This window comes from Anolis sagrei, chromosome 5 (assembly GCF_037176765.1).
Source record: "Anolis sagrei isolate rAnoSag1 chromosome 5, rAnoSag1.mat, whole genome shotgun sequence".
Taxonomy (NCBI): Eukaryota; Metazoa; Chordata; class Lepidosauria; order Squamata; family Dactyloidae; genus Anolis; species Anolis sagrei.
Window position 1 is genome coordinate 192582993 of NC_090025.1, and position 22202 is coordinate 192605194.

The 22202-nt window shown below is 40.6% G+C and overlaps 1 protein-coding gene across 3 annotated transcripts in view; it reads right to left on the bottom strand.

Moving 5' to 3' along the window:
- The window catches only part of CHCHD3 (coiled-coil-helix-coiled-coil-helix domain containing 3), a 312145-nt gene that overhangs the window by 195263 nt on the left and 94680 nt on the right, over positions 1–22202 (bottom strand). For all 3 annotated transcript variants that reach the window (XM_060776417.2, XM_060776415.2, XM_060776416.2), the window contains exon 4: positions 18102–18246. In XM_060776417.2, coding sequence (XP_060632400.2) covers positions 18102–18246 — 145 coding nt within the window. The remainder of the gene's footprint in view (positions 1–18101; positions 18247–22202) is intronic.

Genomic DNA, 22202 nt, shown 5'->3' on the forward strand with positions numbered 1-22202 from the left:
TACATTACAACACAATGGCCCATGAGGTCTCTTCCAACTCTTTGATTCTATGATTCTATGATTCTACATACGCAAAACCACATATATAGAATCATAGTTGAGTCGCCTGTGTACTGTGAAAAGTGGTATACAAATACAATAAATAAGTAAGTAAGTAAGTAAAAGTTGGAAGAGACCTCATGGGCCATCCAGTCCAACCCCCTGCCAAGAAGCAGGAAAATTGCATTCAAAGCACCCCCGAAAGATGCACAAGACCACAAGCATTGAAGCGATGATCCTATGCAATCAACTCCGCTGGACTGGCCATTTTGTCCAAATGCCCGAACACCATCTCCCAAAGCAGTTACTATACTCAAAAATGGGAAATGGAATGCTGGTGGACAGGAAAAGAGATTTAAAGATGGGCTTAAAGCCAACCTTAAAAACTGTGGCATAGACACCGAGAATTGAGAGGTCCTGGCCCTTGAGCACTCTAGCTGGATGTCAGCTGTGACCAGCAGTGTTGCAGAATTCAAAGACGCTTGAATGGAGGGCGAGGAGGAGGAACACAGCAAGAGGAGGGCGCATCAAGCCAACCCTGACCAGGACCACCTTCCACCTGAAAACTGATGTCCTCACTACAGGAGAACATGAAGATCAAGAATAGAGCTCCACAGCCACCTACGCACCCACCGCTAAGAAACAACATTTGGAGGACCATCATCCTCAGACAACAAGGGATCACCTAAGTAAGTAAGCAAGCATAGGACATAATGAGATACCACCAAGAGCAAAAGTCATCAACTAACCAGCTCAGGTTTTGCAAACTCAAGGCCATTGCTTGGCTGCTAGAATCAATCCACCTGTAGTGTAGTCTTCATCTTCGCCTACTACTTTCCACCCTACCAACCATTAGCATATTTCCCGACAAATATACTAATCACCATTATTTATTAATCAGCAAGAGGGACATTTCCAGAAAGTTGGCTACAACATTAGAACCCATAGCAGTATGAAAAACAATAATGCTTGCCTTTGAGAGCATGTAGGGTTGAGGGTATGCAAAACCACGGTGAAGAGTTAAATCACCTTCCAAATAAAGCTGAGGGTTTTCAAACAACATTGCTGTCAATGGCAGTTTATATTAGACACAGAAAATACTAAGGTTAGCATATCTGACACAACAAATCCTAAGGGGACACCTCTTCACATATATTTTTCATTATTATAGAGAACGAAGAAGGGGGAAGAGATATGGATGCAAACATTCACATTAAAAGTAAATAGGGATATCTGCATCCAAAGCCCCTGAGGCAGGTTAACTTAAATTTATATTAATAAGCTAGACATGAACTCTAAAGGCTGCAAATAGTTTGGAATTTCACACCAGCTGTTGAGCTTCATTATGCTGGAAAACAGACAAGGTAGCTTTGACTATCACTTGTCTAAGAAGATCCTATAGAATTAACAGGATCACCGTTGGTCAGACAGGAGGCTTGAAAGTATGTACACACTGATAAAACTCCAGACCACAGGACAAAGGACTCTTTCAAGACCCAAGAAGGAGAAATCCCTCTTTAAATATATACAGATTTTAAAATAGAAAATGGCCCTATATTTTGGTCTGGTTAGCCAAATAAAATGATTTGCAAAAATTCATTACAAAAGGAATTTCCAGTTGCCGAAAACAACAAACTACCATCGATTAGCCATGCATGTCTACTGGTCTCTGCTTTACTTTGTATTAATGCATTACTTTTTAGACGATCCCTCGTAGCCCGAGAAGGATGGTCCTCCAAGTGCAGTGTCTTGGTGGTGGGTCCATAGGTAGTTGTGGAGCCCTATTTTTGACCTGCATCTTCTCCTGCAGTGAGGGCATTGGTTTCCTGGTCAGGGTTGGCTTGACGTGCCTTCCTCTTGGTATGTTTCTCCCTTTCGCCCTCCATTCATGCCTCTTCAAATTCTACAGCTAGAGTGCTCAAGGGCCAGGGTTTCCCAGTTCTCGGTGTCTATGCCACAGTTTTTAAGGTTAGCTTTAAAGCCATCTTTCAATCTCTTTTCCTGTCCACCAACATTATGTTCCCCATTCTTTAGTTGGCAGTATATTAACTGCTTTGGGAAACAGGGATTGGGCATTTGGACAATGTGGCCAGTCCAGCGGAGTTGATGGCTTCTCGTATGCTTCTGCAAAGGTGTTTAGAGTGGCTTGTAGGTCTTCTTCTGAATACGCTCAGACTACGTTATCATCAACATACTGGAGTTTTATAACAGATATTGTTGTGACCTTGGTTATGGCTGTCAGTCTGCTGAAAGCTGTGCTTTCCGAACAGCCCAATGGATGGTTGGGCTACTAGGGCAATACTTTGCTTTATTCTAGAACCCCTCTCCAATTGAATGGTTTTAGGTTCTTGTGGGTTTTTTCGGGCTATAGAGCCATGTTCTAGTGGCATTTCTCCTGACGTTTCGCCTGCATCTATGGCAAGCATCCTCAGAGGTTGAGAAGGTCTGTTGGAAGTAGGAAAAATGGGTTTATATATCTGTGGAATAGCTGGGGTGGGGCAAGGAGCTCTTCCCTGCTGCAGTTAGGTGTGAATGTTTAGCTGATCACCTTCATTAGCATTTGAAGGCCTGCCTGAGTCTGGGAAAATCTGTTGCTGGGAGGTGTTAATCTGTTCCTGGTTTTTGAATGGTTTTAATTGGCAAGCTAACTACTCTTGCAAAAAAATGTAATAAGGCTGTGTACTTCTGATCAACTGTCTATGTTTCTCCAGTCCTCCTTCACCATCCTCTCAATGCCAACGCTGCTTTAAAAAAATCGTTCAGATAGAGAAGAAAAGAAAGAAAAGGAGGCTAGATGAGAGTAGAAAGAATTTGGAAAAAAGAAGCTGCTTTGTAGAGAGTTTGTTTACTGAGGTAAGTTGACAGTCAATTCTTTTTTAAACTAATTTCTCTTTCTTTTTTGAAAGAAACAAAGACAAATCATCGCAAAAATGTTTGCTGTTCAGATCAGAATGTGTGTAAATAAGTAAAACAGATTTCTTTTCTTTTTAAAGGAGAGTCTAATGCAACAAACAAGCCACCAGATCTGTCACAGTGCTTTGTTAGAATTGGGAGGCTTCTGAATGCATTTCGAGATTATTGTCAGAGGAGGAGAGACTGTCGTCACCCACACGCCTGACTCGTATGATTTGGAAGGACAAATCCTGACAACTCTCTGATTCAGTTTTTGTTGTGTCAGTCCACTGGAGAGGGGAACATAGACCAAAGGCCCAAAGGTAATCAAGAGAGAGGGAGCAGAACGGAGGGGCAGGTGGGGCATGCCTAACGCTGTAAAGAGAATGTTATTTAAAGCTCCTTCCTTGACTTTGTGCCTTGGGGGCACAACTAGGTCTCACCTCTTTATAATGTACTGGATCCCTCAAGAGACAGTACAAATGTGTACAGAAGGCCAATGCGTTTCCCCATTGCCTGGCTTTGACAAAGAATGATGGAGCTCGTTTCAAGGAGACAGCACAGGGCCCAGGCAGCAGCCCATTCAATTAAGACGGCAGGGAGCTCTACCGAGAACCGTTACATAGCTGGCAGAAGAACACCATCAGTAAATATGGACTCCCTTTTAATCAAACGGATACAGCGACAGGAAGCAAACTAGGTATTAGGCTTCTGAAATGTCCAAAATAAGGCTTCTGACTCATAATATGCAATCTGAATTCTTACGAACCATTTGTACAACCATAGTCTCAATGAAAAAAATCAAAAAAATTCACAGTGGAACTTTCAAGAAGTGACCATGTCAATCTCTTTTTCTTGACATTGACCACAGAATGATGATAAGGTAAAGGTAAAGGTAGTCCCCTGACATTAAGTCCAGTCATGACTCTGGGGTGTGGTGCTCATCTCCATTTCTAAGCCGAAGAGCCAGTGTTGTCCATAGACACCTCCAAGGTCATGTGGCTGGCATGACTGCATGGAGCGCCGTTACCTTCCCGCCGGAGCAGTACCTATTGATCTACTCACATTTGCATGTTTTCAAACTGCTAGGTTGGCAGAAGCTAGGGCTGACAGCGGAAGCTCACACCGCTCCCCGGAATCGAACCTGTGACCTTTCGATCAACAAACTCAGCAGCTCAGTGCTTTAACCCACTGTGCCACTGGGGGCTCCATGATGATAGATGACCTCAAATGCCTAGAAAAGTGTTCTTTCCAGGAATCTGCAGGAATTTCTTGACAAGAAATGGATGGTTGCCTTCACTTTCCTCTGAGGATGAAACAGTGTGACTTGCCCAAGATCACCCAGCGCCTTTTCGTGACTAAGAATGGATCTGAACCTTGGTTTCCAGAATTGCAGGAGGTGAGTTGTGATTTGGCTGTGGATGTTGAGCCAGTCCAGCATTCAAACTACTACTCCATGCTGACTCTTTATTGGGATTGCTGATGACATTTGGTGTCATTTAGCATGTACAGCAGAGTCTCGCTTATCCAAAATAAAAGGGCCGGCAGAACACTTGATAAGATAAAAAGTTGGATAATAAATGTCCGAATGCTTCTCCCCTTATGAACCTGCTAGGACTTTAAGATTGTCCGGGAAGCCCTGCTCTCGATCCTGCCTGCGTCACAAATACATTTGGTGGGCATGAGAGACAGGGCCTTCTCATTGGTGACCCCTCGGCTATGGAACACCTTTCCTAGGGACATTTGATCGGACCCCTCCCTCTTATCATGACTGAAGAGAGTCAAGACCTGGCTGTTCGAGCAAGCGTTTGAAAATGCAATGTAAAAGACATAGGAAATTGGAATGACTGGACAATGAGATGGATAATGTTTTTAATTAGGAAACGCAAATGGCTTATGTTTTAATTATTTTTATTTGGTTTTATACTATGTATTAATGTTTTTAATAGCTGGGGGTGGTGACGGCCGACAGGGAGCTTTGGCGTGGGCTGGTCCATGAGGTCACGAAGAGTCAGAGACGACTGAACGAATGAACAACAACATTAATGTTTTTAATGTTTTATCATGTTCTTGGGCATCAAATCGTTGCTTCTGTAAACTGCCCTGAGTCAACTGAGGGCTGAGAAAAGGCGGTATACAAATATAGCAAGTAAATAAATAAATAAATAAATAATGATTTTACAAATTAAGCACTACAATATCATGTTTTACAACAAATTGACAGAAAAAAAACATGGTAATACATGGTAATGTTATATAGTAATTGCTGTATTTACAAAGTTACCAAAACATCACGATGTACTGAAACAGCTGTGGATCCGGGCAGGAGGCAGATTGCATTGGATAATACAGAACATTGGATGAGCGAAGGTTGGATAAGTGAGACTCTACTACCAGTATTAAAAAAACTCTAAAATTACAACAGCAAAACAACAGAGAGGAAATAATCAAGGACATCTAATCACCTCTCAACAAAAGATTGCCCCAGGCACTGCCAGGCCATCAAATGCTAATCAAGGTGGTCATTCACACCTAGCTCCAACAGACAAGAGTTCTTTGTCCCACTCTGGTCATTCCACAGATATATAAACCCATTTTCCTAGTTCCAACAGACCTCACTACCTCTGAGGATGCTTGCCTTAGCTGCAGGCAAAACGTCAGGAGAGAATGCCTCTAGAACATGGCCATATAGCCCGAAAAAACTTACAACAACCCAGAGACTCTACTGTTCAACACCATTATTGCCTCCTCCTGCTTCTATTTTTGAGCACACTATTACCTTTCTTTTGATTCTGAAATTATTGGAAGGTAATAGCATGCTTAAAATAAGGAATGGGAAGGGGGACAGTGGTGGTGCTGTGCAGGACACAGAAATCAACTATCTTCAGCAATCAAAAGAAAATCCAACTTCCTTAAGACCTTGAAGCAAAATGATCTCCACTCTATACCAGTATTATTTCAGCTAATACAACCTGTGTCAAATCAGACTATGATATAAATAGGGAAGTGAGTTGCATTGCATGTCTGAACACACGCAGAGACTGAATTTAAGCATTCATAGGAAACTACTACATTCAGGAGATTGCTGGGCTAGACCAGTTCTACCAAAGGAGTGGATTTTCTATGTGTAAGAATTCTTTTTCTTTGTATGAAGGATCTGTTCAGTCAACTGAGATCTCACCCACTGGCTGCAGCCAGGCAGTCTGGGAACAAATTTACCATTTTATCAAACTTCGTTTTCCAAGTCCTATAGTGACTTTCACATTTCATTTTGGACATGCCTTAAGAATACTGAAATAGAAAGAGGTGCTCCACTCCACTCCTTCAAAATGCTCTTTCTTAAACTCTCACATTCTGCCCAAACATTTGAACATAACAGTTACCTCCTGGGATAAATACTCTTTTTTAAAAAAAATTCACCAATAACCCCAAAGCAGTAATCTGACACTAATCAATATGGCATTTTATTTTGCAATCATTAGCATTGTGTCTAATAAAAAGGGAAACTCCATGACAGCAACACAAGATAATTAAATTTAATTGTGTTCCTGGTCCACTTTAATTTTCAAATATGAACACTAATTTCTTGAACATTTTCACTACACTGCAAATAATTATTATTATTAAACTTCCTGGTCTTGCCATTTGAGGGGTTTTTCCCCCTTTCTTCTCTGCTTGAGTAGGCCTAGAATAACTAATCATATTCAGTTTTAGGCTATGTAGTTTCCCTCAAATAATTTCGGAATCATACATAACAACTCGCTTTTCTATTAAAATGATGAATGAGCTAAATGAGGTATGTAATAAAATACTGCAGGCTTGTAAACAAATGAGTGTTCTCTTAAGGGAGAATGTTTTACTTCATTTGGCAATTCTGCCCTAAGGTATTTGGAAAACATGTCATCCTTAAAACATAGTTAGTACAGGAAGAATTGTTTGGTCAAGAGCAGGAAAGGTCAGACATAATCAGCTTCTGAAGAAAATCCAAAGCCTTATGTTCAAAGGTGAACAAGTCAGAAACAATAGCAACAAACGGGGCTCCAGCAGAAAGTCTATTTGCAGTGTGTGGTGTGAAGCTACTGCTCAGGACAATGAAGAAATTTCAATTGTGTACCTTTATCTACCTAAGGAGGAAAATGAACAAGAACTAGCTTTGCGTGGTTACAAAAATGTTCACAACCTGCGGGAAAACACCTCGCCACAGCAACTGTAGCATTGGAAGTGGTCGTGTGGACATCCAGTTCAACCTTCATAGAATCATAGAATCAAAGAGTTGGAAGAGACCTCATGGGCCATCCAGTCCAACCCCATTCTGCCAAGAAGCAGGAATATTGCATTCAAATCACCCCTGACAAATGGCCATCCGGCCTCTGCTTAAAAGCTTCCAAAGAAGGAGCCTCCACCACACTCCGGGGCAGAGAGTTCCACTGCTGAATGGCTCTCACAGTCAGGAAGTTCTTCCTAATGAAGTTCTTCCTTCCCCTTCAATGAAGGAATGACAAAACTTGAATTTATTTATTTATTTAGAACACTAGCCGTCCCTTGCTGTGGCCCAGTTTGGTGATCTCAAAATTAAAGTAATGAGAAAGTGTTGGTTTCTAATATATGTAATTCTTTTATGCATGTGGGCAAACAATATTTTTTGTTGTTTCTTTGTCAGTGTTGATGTGGAGATTGTCTGGTTTGCCTACTCTGGAACATGCAACATATAACTCTCCTTCTTTAGGGGAGTCCCTTTCAAATCTGTGATGCTATATCTATCATATACGTATGTGTGTGAGAGAGAGAGAATCATATCTATCTATATCTATGGCTGAAAGGCTCTTTGTCAGGAGGGCTTTGATTATGTTTTCTTGCCCATGTGAAGGGAGTTGGATTGGATACCCTTCAGGCAGCATTTCTCAACCTGGGGGTTTGGGGGGGGGGTGAGAGGATGTCAGAAGGGTCGCCAAAGGCCACAAGAAAACACAGTATTTTCTGTTGGTCATGCGGGTTCTGTGTGGAAGGTTTGGCCCAATTCTATCATTGGTGGGGTTCAGAATGCTCTTTGATTGTAGGTGAATTATAAATCCCAGTAACTAAAACTCCCAAATGTCAAGGTCTATCCCCCCCCCCCCCCAAACTCCATCTATGTTCATATTTGGGGATATGGAATATTGGTGCCAAGTTTGGTCCAGATCTATCATTGTTTGAGTCCACAGTGTTTTCTGAATGTAGGTGAACTACAACTCCCAAACTCAAGACCAATGCCCAACAAACCCTTCTAGTGTTTTCTGTTGGTCATGGGAGTCCTGTGTGCCAAGTTTGGTTCAATTCCATCGTTGGTGGGGTTCAGAATGCTCTTTGATTGTAGGTGAACTATAAATCCCAACAACTACAACTCCCAAATGACAAAATCCATGTTTTTAGAGTGATGGTCACTCCTTGGGATAGTAGGTGTATTGTGTCCAAATTTGGTGGAAATTCATCGAGTGGTTTTTGTGCTATGTTAATCCCACAAACGAACATTACATTTTTATTTATATAGATTTTTACCTCATTCTTCTCGAACCTCCAAGGAGGGACTCAGGACGGCTTCCAACACAATGTAAAACAAATAATAAAATACAGCTATATACAGTAAAATAGTTATAAATATACATTAAAAAACAGTTCGCCAGGTTAAAATCGTCATCCAAATCAGTCCAATTACGGTCAAGTAAAATCTTATCTTCCCCAGTAAAAACAGTCTATTCTGCAAATGCTTGATCCCACAAACAGGATTTAAATTTCTTCCGGAAGGTCAAGAGGGAGGAGACAGACCTAACTTCATTAGGGAGGGAGTTCCACAGACGAGGGGCCACCACGGAAAAGGCCCTGTCCAGGGCCGTAGCCAGAAAAAAAATTCGGGAGGGGGGTTGAAAATTTCACAGGGGGGTTGAAACCTGCCTCCTAACTCACGCTGAAGCAAAGAGCACAGCAGGGGGCAGAGCAGCCTTCAATAGCCTGCAGCTCCGCCCCTGTCAACCACCTCCACCAAGTCTGGTCTCCTTAATGAGAGCATTCAACACCCCCCCCCCCCAAACTTGGTTGCTTCGCTACATCGGCTATTGCTGCAAGTAATGACAGTGTGAAGAAATATTTGCTTGAGATAGTGCTTGCAGTTCTGGAGGGACTTTTTTGCGTCTCATAGACTTAGCATGGGGATTTGGTTAAACAGTTAAAATTCATGAGTAAACCATTTTTTTTAACCTGAAAAAAATTGGGGGGGGGGTGAATCCCTAACACACACACACACACACACACACACACACACACACCCCGGGCTACAGGCCTGGCCCTGTCTCTTGTCCCCAACAAACGTGATTGCGATGGCAGTGGGATCGAGAGCAGGGCCTTCCCGGATGATCTTAAGGTCCTTGATGGATCGTAGAGAAGATGCTCAATAGATAACTCTCACCAAAGGAGAGGCAAAAACTATTCTTCACTGCCGAACTGGTAATGTTCAGTCAACCACATCCACTATCAGGAGCACCATGCGTATGTATATCAGTTACCAAGGACTATGAGATGAATGTGTAGTTACTCTCACGTCTTGCTCACCAGATTCCCAAAGCAATTACCTGGATGCCATGAAAGCAGCATTCTGGAAAAGATAGTTATTTGAGCATGAATCTTAAGATTCTTAAATTTGCTTTCCTGTACTTTAGGACCCAGTGTATCTAACTCTTTCCTCTGTCCTTTGTCTTCTTGTACTCAGTAACTGTAGGGCTGTGAAAACAACAATCCTACTCCCTGCTCAGTCCTTTCTTCTCCAAATTAAATACAGAGCTTATTTTTTCCTAATTTAATCTTGTAATTCTCTTCCTCTGATTTCTCTCCTAGTCAAACTAAATGATTCTTGAAGTGACCTGCCAAGAACTGGACGAGTGACTGGATTAGTGCAAATACAGTCAAACTATTGACTTTTGTGATTGGAAAACAAGAAACAATTTAGGCTAATTTAGGCTCATTAGCCTTCTCCACAACAGTATCTCTCCTATTGCCAAACCAGGGAACCCTAATCCAAAACATGGAAGTATTATTAATAATATTTGTCATTATAGGCAGTCCCCAAGTTACAGACATCCAATTTACATACTACTCATAGTTAAGAATAGGGATGAGACAACAGGAAGGAAGAGAAATCTATCCCTTGGAAGGGAAATTCACCCCTGAGAGTTATCATGGGGAAAAGGGGTCTCCACTGATGCTTTATCTCCAATCGTTGTTTGTACAGCAAGCCATTTTTTTCAAAATCCAACTATCACAGGGACAGAAAGTAAGTTGAAATCTTCTGAACAGGGCCACAGGCAGCAAAACAAATACCACAGGGATGTTAACGCTTCCCTGTATTATCCAAAACTTATAGAGAGAGTTGCACTTTAAAAAATGCACCTCTTTCAACTTACATAAAAGACTCAACTTAAACACAAACCTACAAATCCAATCTTGTCTCTAACTCATTGCTGTTCCTATTATTACTACTCAGCTACTTATTCATGAATTTTCCTCTCTGATTTTAACTGTGTTCATTTCAAGTCAGTCTTCTAATATGGAACATTCTGAACTTTATTCTTGTCTTCTGAAATCCCTCCCATTTCGTTCCCACCTGCAGATGTCATACAAATTTCCTCTTTCTATTAAGTCATTGATAAAAAATATCCTGAAAATGTCAAGGCTCACGAAAACACACTCAGTTTCTCTCTGTTTGGTAAGGAGCCTTTGATGAGCTCACTTTGATCCAGCTTTGAAGCTATTTGTTGGTATTTGTATCAGCGCTTAACTAAACAAGGCGTCCTGGAGAACAACGGCGAATTGCTAACCAATCCAGTTAGTTTGCCAACTCAAATGCTATTCAGAACTATGATAAACTATGAACCAATATAGTGGGTTTTCTGAATTAAATATCTTATAGTCTTATACAAATCTACACCTGTATAGATCTGTCGGAAGAGATGGGTCTTAAATTCTGACAGCTGAACTACCTGTCAAAGCTCTTCTGGCGGATTCCACAGTTCTTAAGTTGAATGTGTTGCTTTATATTGCTTTAAATTATGTTGTTATTTGTTTTATTTGATGTTTTAATTGGTTAAAGTGTTTTGCATGTGTGTTTTAATTGTAATATTGGGCGTGTCCCTTGTAAGCTGCCCGAGTCCCCTAGGGAAGATGGTTGGTATAAAAATAAAGTTGTTGTTGTTGTTGTTGTGGTTGTTATTATTATTATTATTATTGTGTGTGTGTGTGTAAGTTGAAAAAGGTACATTATTTAATTATAATTCCACACACACACACACACACATATACACACACACACACACATACATACATACATACATACACACACAAATATAAATAAATACACGTATAAATATATGTATATACACACACATAGCATAGAGAAGGGTTAACACTGCTATAGGGTTTCTTTTGCTGTCTGTGCCCCTGTTAAGAAGATTTCACCTCACTTTCTGTGGATTTTGAAAAATTTGGCTGGTTGTGGAGACAAGGGTTGGTGAGACACTTTTTCCCCATGATTGTAACTCTTCCAGGGGTGACTTTCTCTTCTTAGAGATGTGTTTATCTCACTTCCTGTTGTCTCACCCCCATTTTTAACTATGACTCATTTGTAAGTCAGATGTTTGTAACTCAGGGATTTTCCTCTAATCAAATAAGTGATAAATTCTATTTCAGGCATGGGCAAACTTCGGGTGTTTTGGAATTCAGCTCTCACAATTCCTAACATATGGCAGGATGTTAGGAATTGTGGGAGTTGAGGTCCAAAACACATGGAGGGTCAAAGTTTGCCCATGCCTGGTCTATCCCAATGAAAGAAAAAGAGGTGATCCGTCTGGCAGGCTCAACTTTTGACAACCTTCTACAGTATTCTACTTGCCACTACACTCAAGATCTTTATATATTGTGTTATAACCTGTTTCAGTTTATCCTTGGCCTTAAAAGATTAAGCAACCTGTGGTTTTCCAGATCTCCCCTCTCTCCTTTTCTAAGAAAAGGATATTTACCTGTCTCCAGGCTTGTAGTAGCCCATCTTCCTGGATTTCCAAAGATGACAGATACAGAATCTGTGAGTACACATCACCAATTTCCTTTAGTGCTCTAGAATATTTCAGAGACTAAGGTAGCTACACATATTTCCTGACCAATTTTTTGAGCAGCCTTGAACTGTAATCCTGACCCCCTCAAGCAACAGCATGCAACAATGCTCCCTAGCTACCGAGAGAGATGTAGACTATTGTTTCATCATTACTGCTAAGTTCAATGTGAACACTCTGTGTCCCAAAGCACTTGGGTTATACTTCATTTCTGCAGGATGAATACAGCAGCCCTTCTAAAAATACACACACACATATACAGAAGTCAATGCTGAAGCTAAAAGGATACAGAAAAACCCTCCTCCCACAATTTCTAAAATTACATAGGCATTATTTTTATTTTATGAATTTTAAACTATGTACTGGCAGTTTTAAAATGTATTGACTGCATATGTTCATTTACATGAGGTTATGTTATGTTTAGTGGCTTGTATATATTATATGTTAATATGCTATTGTTCTCTGCTTTGAACAGTGGGGAGCAGCAGGTAAGAAATTAGTTATTATTATTATTATTATTATTATTATCTTCTTCTTCTTCTTCAGTGTTGTTATTTTTGGCTGAGAATTCCTTATCCAAAATTCTGAAATCTAAAGTATTTTAACATTGTGGAAAAAAGTCAAGACATGGCTTTTTGAGCAAGCATTTGCAAATGCAAAGTAATTGACATAGGACAATGGAACAACTAGACAACGAGACCACACAATGTTTTTAACAAGGAGACACTATGGATTTATATTTTATTTATTCTGTTTAGTTTTTATTATATGTAATGATACCTATCTGACCGCATCTCGGCCTATGAACCCACCCGAACTTTGAGATCTTCCGGGGAGGCCCTGCTCTCGATCCCGCCAGCCTCTCAAGCACGGTTGGTGGGGACGAGAGATAGGGCCTTCTCGGTGGTGGCTCCTCGGCTGTGGAACGCCCTTCCTGTAGACGTTAGGCTGGCACCATCTCTCATGACATTCCGTAGAAAGCTGAAGACCTGGATGTTTGTGCAGGCGTTTGAGTAATTCAGTGCAATTTTGGTAATTTGAACATAGGAACGGAACAATGGACGACGAATTTGGATCACGCTTGGATGATGAGGCGATCGGGGATGGGATTGTGATACCTGTGTATTGATGATTGCTTATTAGTTATTAAGGGAAATGTGTAATTTAACTGTTACTGTATATTAATTACTGCTGTTTTTACTGTCTTTGCTGTTTGGAAACCGCTGTGAGTCGCCCTCGGGCTTGAGATACAGCGGTATACAAGAATAGTAAATAAATAAATAAATAAATAAATAAATAATTGTATTTATGATATTGTAAGCATTGAATTTTACCCTGCAAACCGCCTTGAGTCGCCTGTGTGCTGAGAAAGGCGGTATGCAAATACAGTAAGTAAGTAAATAAAGTACTCTAAAACTGTCCACACAGGTGATTCAGACAGGGATACCTTTGCTTTTTGATGAAAAAGCCTGATGTACACAAACTTTTTTTCACACATCAAGTTATTTAAAATATTGTATAACTTATTTTTGGGGTATGTCTATAAGGCATAATATGAAACTTAAATGAATTTATTATTTACACTTGGGTCCCATCTCCAAAAATCTCATCATGTACTTAAGTGCAAATATAAAAGGTAAAGGTAAAGGTAAAGGCAAAGGCAAAAGTTTCTCCTTGACATTAGCTCTAGTTGAGTTCGACTCTGGGGGTTGGTGCTCATCTCCATTTCGAAGCCAAAGATTTGGCGTTGTCTGTAAACACCTCCAAGGTCATGTGGCTGGCATGACTGCATAGAGCACCATTACCCTCCTGCCGGAGCGGTACCTATTGATCTATGCACATTTGCATGTTTTCGAATTGCTAGGTTGGCTGAAGCTGGGCTTAGCAGCGGGATCTCATTCTGCTCCGCAGATTTGAACTACCGACCTTTCGCTCAGCAAGTTCAGCAGCTCAGTGGTTTAACATGCTGTGCTGCTGGGGCAAATACAGGTATCCCAAAAGCCTCAAAAAATCTGAAATCAAAAACTCTTTTGGTTCTAAATATTTCGGATAAAGGATGCTCAACTTTTATCACCACCACCACCATGATTCCAAATGTCACGCTCCTTGGAAGATTAGGGAATACGCTGAAAATTATCCTTGATCCTGTTCTGTTTTTAGATGACCAGGTGTTGGCAGTACTTAGGAATATCTTTTACCTGCAGCACACTCTCCAGAAGTCTCAACTAGTCTGGATGACTTATTTATGGCTGCCCTTTTAAAGAGACAGTAAAACCAATCTTTTTCATTAACAGATTAGAGGTGACGCATTGAATTTGATTCCAAGACCATTGCAAAAAGTAACATGTATATATATTTGATTACTATGGATCATTCTTCTAGAGAATAATCAAACCTGAGATGTTATGACTGGCACCAAGTGCAAAGAACTATATTTCTTCACCACGTCAATAAGAAATGAGACTTTAATGTTACTAACAACTCAATAAACCTGTTTTCCAAAATGTAAAGTCTTAACAACGGCTCATTTCAACCCAAGCACTGAAGCAAATAAGTTACCAGTAAATGCCAGGTCGTTATAAGGAGATGGTAATATAACTGCCCTTGAGAGCTTCAGTTATCTATAGATTTATTTATTTTTAAACTCTGTGCTCTCTATAGCTCACACTGACACTCATAATTTCTCCACTGATGGAATGTCAATAAACTATTTATGGCAATGTCGCTGCATCTGAAAGCACTCCAACAAGAGTAAATCCACTCGCTGTGCACACAAGCTTTGCAACACAAGGTACTTCAGAAGACGCTGTGGATACAGAGCTGTGAAAGAATAAAAAGGTTGGTCCCTAAAATTATATTGAGAGGTGAGATCCAATGGACTCATTCCTTTAGTAAAAATGGCATCTGGCAGCAGATCTTCAAGCTGCAAATAAAGGAGTCCCTTCTTTACAATTTTATGGAAAGTCTCCTGTCCAATAACATTCAATGATCTGGCTTCTCAGTATAATTTTAGTATAATTCTCAGTATAATTTTAGACATCGGCCTTTTAATTTCATTTAATGCTGGAAGTGTGAAGAGCAAAGTGGTTCTTTTTATCACATGTGGTGGACATGTAAAATTGCCAAAACATACTGGAAGAATATCCACGAAAAAAATAGAAAAGATACTAGACATAAAAATGGAATTAAAACCAGAATACTTCCTTTTAGGAATAATTGATTTCGAAATAGAGCTAAATAAAGATAAACTCTTTAATTATCTGGTGACGGTGGCCAGAATAAACCATTAGAGATTGTGGAGAACGAAAGAGATTCCATCTCAAGAACAATGGCTAATGAAATTCCTAGACGTCACGAATATGGATAAATTAACACAACGGATGAGCATAAAGCAGAATCCGAAAATATCTAAAACAGACTGGACACCAATAAAGAATTTTATAATGCAAGAAAAGCTAAAATGGTTAATAGACATAAGATAACTTTCAAGCATCAAAAGCTCTTAAGAGAAACTATAAAAAGGAGCTTGCCAAATCATCATAAGTGACCGAAGGATTGAAGAAAGAAAGATACACCGGAAGTGAAGAAGATTGGAAGTCAAAACCAAATATCCTACTCCAACCCCAACTCCAACCCTGTCCCTATCATACCATTCCTCCTTTCCTTCCCTTCTCACCTACCTTCTCAAAATTACCTCCCCACCCAATCTTATCCTATCCCTCTCCTTCCATTCCCCAATACCTTAATCTCTATATTTTCCTACTTTCCTATACCAAGCATATGTTCCCCCTCTTTTTATTGTTATCTGAAAACCTTAATTTTATAAAAGATCAGCAGTGTTTGCCACCGCTACGCCTGTATTGCTTGAACTCTAGTTGGTCCCTTTAAGAACTTAAGTTAAATAGAATCTAGTAATTCACTTTGCCCAGTTTCCCCCTTCCCCAGTTTCATGTTCTTTTCATGTTCAGGCTTCTAAATATAAAAAAAAACTGGGGGTTGCTTTACTGCTGATCATTGCAAGCCCCTTCCACACTCCAAGGCTGAAGAGCGTAGCAAAAAGCATTCAAATAAATATAATGGTTTGTGGGAACCTGCATAGAGATTGCAGGATTTCTATATCATTTCTTCCAGTTTTCTTTGCCTTTTTTGGAGCCTTACAGAGACTGGACATTTGCCTTCCCTATCACAAGGTCACTTCAAATTAATATTATAACCTTCTGCATCAAGTGAATAAAAGGAACTTGAGGGTTTCTACCATGCTGCAGATACAGAACTTGGGATATGCAGAACATCATTTCTTCTTTAAAGTATATTCTGGCATTTAATAAACTGTGGCATGGTGAGGTACATGCATACGAAAGACATTTTTCAAAAAGTTTAGTTTAAGATTAGAAAAGTAGCTACAGACACAAGAAGGCTTACACTATGGCCCCTTCTACACTGCCATATAATCCAAATTATCTGCTTTGAAGTGGATTATATGTAAAAGGTAATGGTTTCCCCTTCACATTACGTCTAGTTGTGTCTGAGTCTGGGGGGTGGTGCTCATCTCCATTTCTAAGCCGAAGAGCTGGAATTGTCCATAGATGCCTCCAAGGTCATGTGGCCGGCATGACTGCATGGACAGATGTTACCTTTCCGGTGGAATGGTACCTATTGATCTACTGACATCTGCATGTTTTTGAACTGCTAGGTTGGCGGAAGCTAGGGCTAACAGCAGGAACTCACCCCGCTCCCTGTTCCAAGTTCAGCAGCTCAGCAATTTAACTCACTGCGTCACTGTCAACTATACTAAATATATAATCTAGTCCAAAGAGCAGATAATCTGGATTTTATATGACAGTGTAAAAGGGGTTTATGTTGGGGTTCAGCCTGTGTGTGAACCTGAACCTGATTCTCTGATTGTATTTCCTGATGCCAATGTAGACGTCAATGTGAATTCTGAGGCCAATTTAGATGATGATGGTTCGAGTAGTGAAAATCCTACAGCCTTGGAAAGTAAAAGTCAGAATTCCCACGAGAACATGCATTCCGAGCCGAGCGGAGACGTTTCACTCCCTTTTCCTCCCAGTCTTAGTTCTCCAGAGAATCTAACGCCTGGTCTCCCTAATGAGGGTAGGCGGGAGCAGATTTGGCAGAGCCGGGGTGAAGCACAAAGTTTACATAGGTCAGCCAGATTGAGAGAAATGCAAACAAAATCTTCAGGCATGTCTCACAATAGATTTATTGGCCTTAAGTATGCCTGGCCTGAATGCAGCTTCAGACCAGGCATCGTTCCAGATTCATGTGCAAGCTTTTCCAGGTCTCCTGATTCAAGTGGCCTTCGGAGGTTTTCTAGTTGTTCCAAGTATGGTTAGTGGATTGCTAACAGGTTCCAGGATTCAGCAGTTCTGCTGTGGATTTCATGATCTTGTTTGTGGACATTTCTTGTTCCTGATTTTTACTGTGACTTTTTACCTTTGCATATTTCTTCTATTTTGTATTCATCTTTCATCAATAAAAAAGGATTGTTTTCCTGAAGTCAAGTGTGGTGGATTGTTGTCTGAGGGTCCAGTTTCCTGCTCTGGGTTGCATCAGTTTATGACAGTCATACAATAAATTATAAAGAGAATATCTTGGAAAGGCAACACTGTCTTTAAACAATTCTCCTCCACTGAATATATGTTTTACAGGTAAACAGACAGGACTCTAATTAATAAGGTGCTAAAGTGACAATAAACATGTGCTTAAGCCTTAAAGTCCATGTTAAGAGTTTTACAGTCATTACCTTCTTTGGCTTCAAATGATGTAAGTCCTCTCTCTAGAAGGTTTTACCAATTTTACGAACAGATAAATGAAGGAAAGGGCTATTATACAAGGACAACTACTGAAAGGTCATTCATTTTGCAGGGAAGAGATGGCTAAAGGACTAAATGCCAGATTCGTGGCGTAACACCATCATCTTCAAGCATTTAAGAAGGCCACTTGAATTCCTGTAGGATTTTGCAATATCCACTCCCTGCTTGACACATACATACATACAATTAGCCCCATACTTACCAGGAGTTGTGCCTTCACACGCTCTTCTTCAGTTGCTGCTCTCTCTCTCAGAATGGCTCTGGCCAGATGCTCATTTGAGGCAGTCCTCTCCCGCTCGAGAACTTTGCCAAGTTCATCTCGCACATGCATTTGATCTTGCTTTAATCTGCACAAAAAGAACAAAAAAACAGAATTGTAGTTATATTCAGATTGTAATGCATGCTTCAGCAAAAGCACTGAAATACAGATCTCCAAGGCCAGATCCATCAAAGTAAGTTGGAGATTTGAAAGAATCTATTACTCCTTCATTTATGTGGAAGAGTTCAATAAACCATGGAGAAAGATTCCCCATGGCTTGAGTCCATTGATAATCTCCAATCGCAGCCAAGAGCTCTGGCAGAACACCATATAATTACTATTTTAAAAAAAAACATTAAGGAGTGTCAAAGTATGAATGACAGGTTGACTATGCACAAAGCATGGGCTCTCATAACAAATTGTGACTTCAACTTATCAGCATTGCAGCCAGGTATAAAAGCGTTGTGGCTATGAAAATCCCATTGCCAAGAAAGATTAAATACATCATTTAAATCTCTTCAGTTGCCTACAGTATATAACCTAGCAAGAGTTATCCTTATGCAAGGCCATTCTTGTTCACAGTGAAGCCATTTATCTTTCCTCAGCTATTTGCTGTAGCTAAAGGACTTAACTCATACGTAATTTTGGGCAGTTACTTCTTAGGCAGTCACCAGCAGAAGATTTCACAGAGAAACAGAGTGTAGGTATACAGTACGACCCCCTGTATCCACTGGGGACATAATCCCAGACTTTGCATGGATATGCGAAACAGCAGAGAATAATGAAATGAAAGACTATGGTCTGTCGCGCGCTGGGCCTGTAAAGAATTTCCTTTAGAACAGGACGTGCAGCCTTTGCTCAGCGGGAAGCCAGGGGGCCCAAGGAGAAGTTCTCAGAGGTTTTCCACCACAAATGATCTTTAGATGGCTTGTGAAGTATAACAAAGTCTAGGTTCTTGTGGGTTTTTTCGGGCTATAGAGCCATGTTCCAGAGGCATTTCTCCTGACGTTTCGCCTGCATCTATGGCAAGCATCCTCAGAGGTGTGAGGAGGTCCTCAGAGGACTCACACTTCTGAGGATGCTTGCCATAGATGCAGGCGAAACTTCAGGAGAAATGCCTCTAGAACATGGCTCTATAGCCCGAAAAAACCCACAACAACCTAGTGATTACAGCCATGAAAGCCTTCGATAATACATTATAACAAAGTCCTTTATTAATGAACAATCAAACAGAAACTTCTCTTGTCTTCAGTAAAGATAAACAAATGATTCCAGGCTTTTATGCAACTGGTAGCTTCCTAAACTTGCCCACGAAGGACAGGCAACTGTCTTCAATAACTTCTTCTTTACTTTAAAGGAAAATCCCCTTTTTAACTTCTCCCAGGCTGACTGTAATCTAACCCTTACTGACGTGGGCTCCGCTACCGGGTCAAACTGCTCCTCGAACGCCGAGTGGACCTACCAGTAAAGGCTTAGATGTTCTCCAGCTGGAGTTCTTTGGTCTTTAGGGCTGTTTTCCTGGAAATCTTTGGAGACTCTTAAGACTGTTTTCCCCGGAAAGTCTTGGATGCTCTTAAGACTGTTTTACCCCGGAAAGTCTTAAGGGTTGAAGCTCTTGTACAGGGGAAGCTTGCACACGTCCTGTACATTAGCTTTCCTTGCTGAGACTAACTAAAAATGGCTCCCTTCCCTTCCCAATTGCCCTGAGCAAGGGACAGAACCAAACTTAACGATGATGGACAGGTGACTTGCCCTATGACTGCAAGCAAAGGAAGCCACCTATCTGCAGAGTCCCTGAAACCTTGGACTACAAGCAAAGCTTTAATACAAAGCAAAATAAAATTGGAGCTCCTGGTACAGCCGTATCAGAACAGACTATGAACCCAAGAATGCCATACAATCATAGAATCATAGAGTTGGAAGAGACCACATGGGCCCTCTAGTCCAATTCTCTGCCATGCAAGAAAAACACAATCAAAGTATCCCTGACAGATGGCCATCCAGCCTCTATTTAAAAGTTTCCAAGGAAGGAGCTTCCACCACACTTTGAGACAGAGAGTTCCACTGTTTAACAGCACTTCTTACAGTCAGGAAGTTCTTTCTAATGTTCAGGCAGACTCTCTTTTTCTGCCATTTGAATCCATTGCTCCGAGTCCTAGTCTCCAGGGCAGCAGAAAACAAGCCTTCTCCCTCTTCCTTATGATACCCTTTCACATATTTATACATGGCTATCATGTCTCCTCTCAGCCTTCTCTTCTGCAGGCTAAACATACCCAGCTCTTGAAGACGCTCCTCATAGGACATGGTCACCAGACCTTTGATCATTTTAGTTGTCCTCCTCTGGACACCACCAGTTTGTCAATATCTCTTTTGAACTGTGGTGCCCAGAATTGGACACAGTATTCCAGGTGAGGTTTGACCAAAGCAGAATACAAATGCAGAATACAAACCAAAGCAGAATACAAATATGGAGTCTATACATCTAGAAAATGTCTGTTTCGTTAGGTATGGATAAATTAAACCACATATACTGCTCTCACAGATGCAGGGGACATATTGCAAATGCAAAACAGCCACATACATATATGGAAGGTAGAACAGGTGAATTACAAGGACAGCTGAAGGCGATGAGGCAATCAAGCAAGAAAGACAGGACAATAGATTCCTGAATTACAAATATCCTGTATACTTCGATATTAGTCATTTTAGTCAAAAGGTCAGCCCAAAAATCTGTCTCAACGTATCCACAGATCAATGTTTTGTAGTTTAACTCTTATCAAAAAAGGAACCATCCTCATCTCTAAACAGAATGGCAAAAGATGAGAGCATAGTCCATGCCAGGGCAGCCTAAAAGAAGGATTGAGCCTTCTAGTCCACCATGGCACAATTTCTAACATTTTCCAATGCCTGGATGGGGAAATGGTAGCAGCAGTCAGAGGCAGCTGCCCTTATTAGAGGCATTTCGAAGGAATAACTTGACTTATTCTTGGGTAATATCAAAATCCATAATTTTGCCCCCAAAATTTACCTTTGGCTTATATATAAGGTCAACTTATAGATCAATATATAGGATCCTAGCTTATTACCAGTACATGTTTGGGTATGTACCCAGTCAATCAATAATTCAATTATTCATTGTCAAACTTTTCTCTGGTATTTGAGCAAGGATACAGTGGGCATCACCCAAAAAGGTTGGAAATGTGTCTGTCTTTCCTGCTCCAATTCTGCTGCACTGAAGCCCTGATTCATCTCCTAGTGACCCCAATAACTAGCCACTATCACGATGACCTATGAGGATTTCAATCCAATTGTTCCATTTGCATTATGCTCTGGTACCAGATCATACAGCTGTTCTTCTGACCCTTTGGTGTAAGAAACAAACTTATTCAAGAATAATTGGTCTATCTCAGGGAATTCAACCCTGCAAGCTGACAACCTCAAAAGCCGCCAAGCTGACGCAAACCCTGCCATTCTAACACTGCACATTTTTATACAGGAACTAAAATATGTATTAAATAATGTAGCTAATAAAATACACCTGCTTTATGTGTGTTCACATGCTGAGCACAAAGTCAACATCTGAAAGTTTGCCGTCAGTGACAGAATATCAAATAGAGCTCTTCAAACAGGCTGTGGAAATCGCAGTCGAGATGAAGTTTTAAAGTTTCTGCTTCTGTGGGTTTCCAGGGGAGTCTGAGAGAACAAATCATCATGTCTAGGGTCACTTTGTGAAACATACCCATCCACACACATGCCCTAAATCACAGAAGTTCATTGTCTTCCCCATGGAAATGGTGAGAGGTTGGAGATGAAGGAAAGCAGAAAATAATGAACTGAATTGCCTTGGTGTTTCAAATACAAACCCCAGGAACGTGAACCAAATGGGAGGTTTTTATCAAGTTTATTAAGCAGTATCTTCAATTACTCGAGCAGAAAGCTAGATTATTCAAGACATGGACCAAATTCCATTAAGCGATTTCCCAAGATTCTCCAAATTATTCTTGCCAAATGAAATCTACTGTGTAATCAGTGATGCGGAAAAGG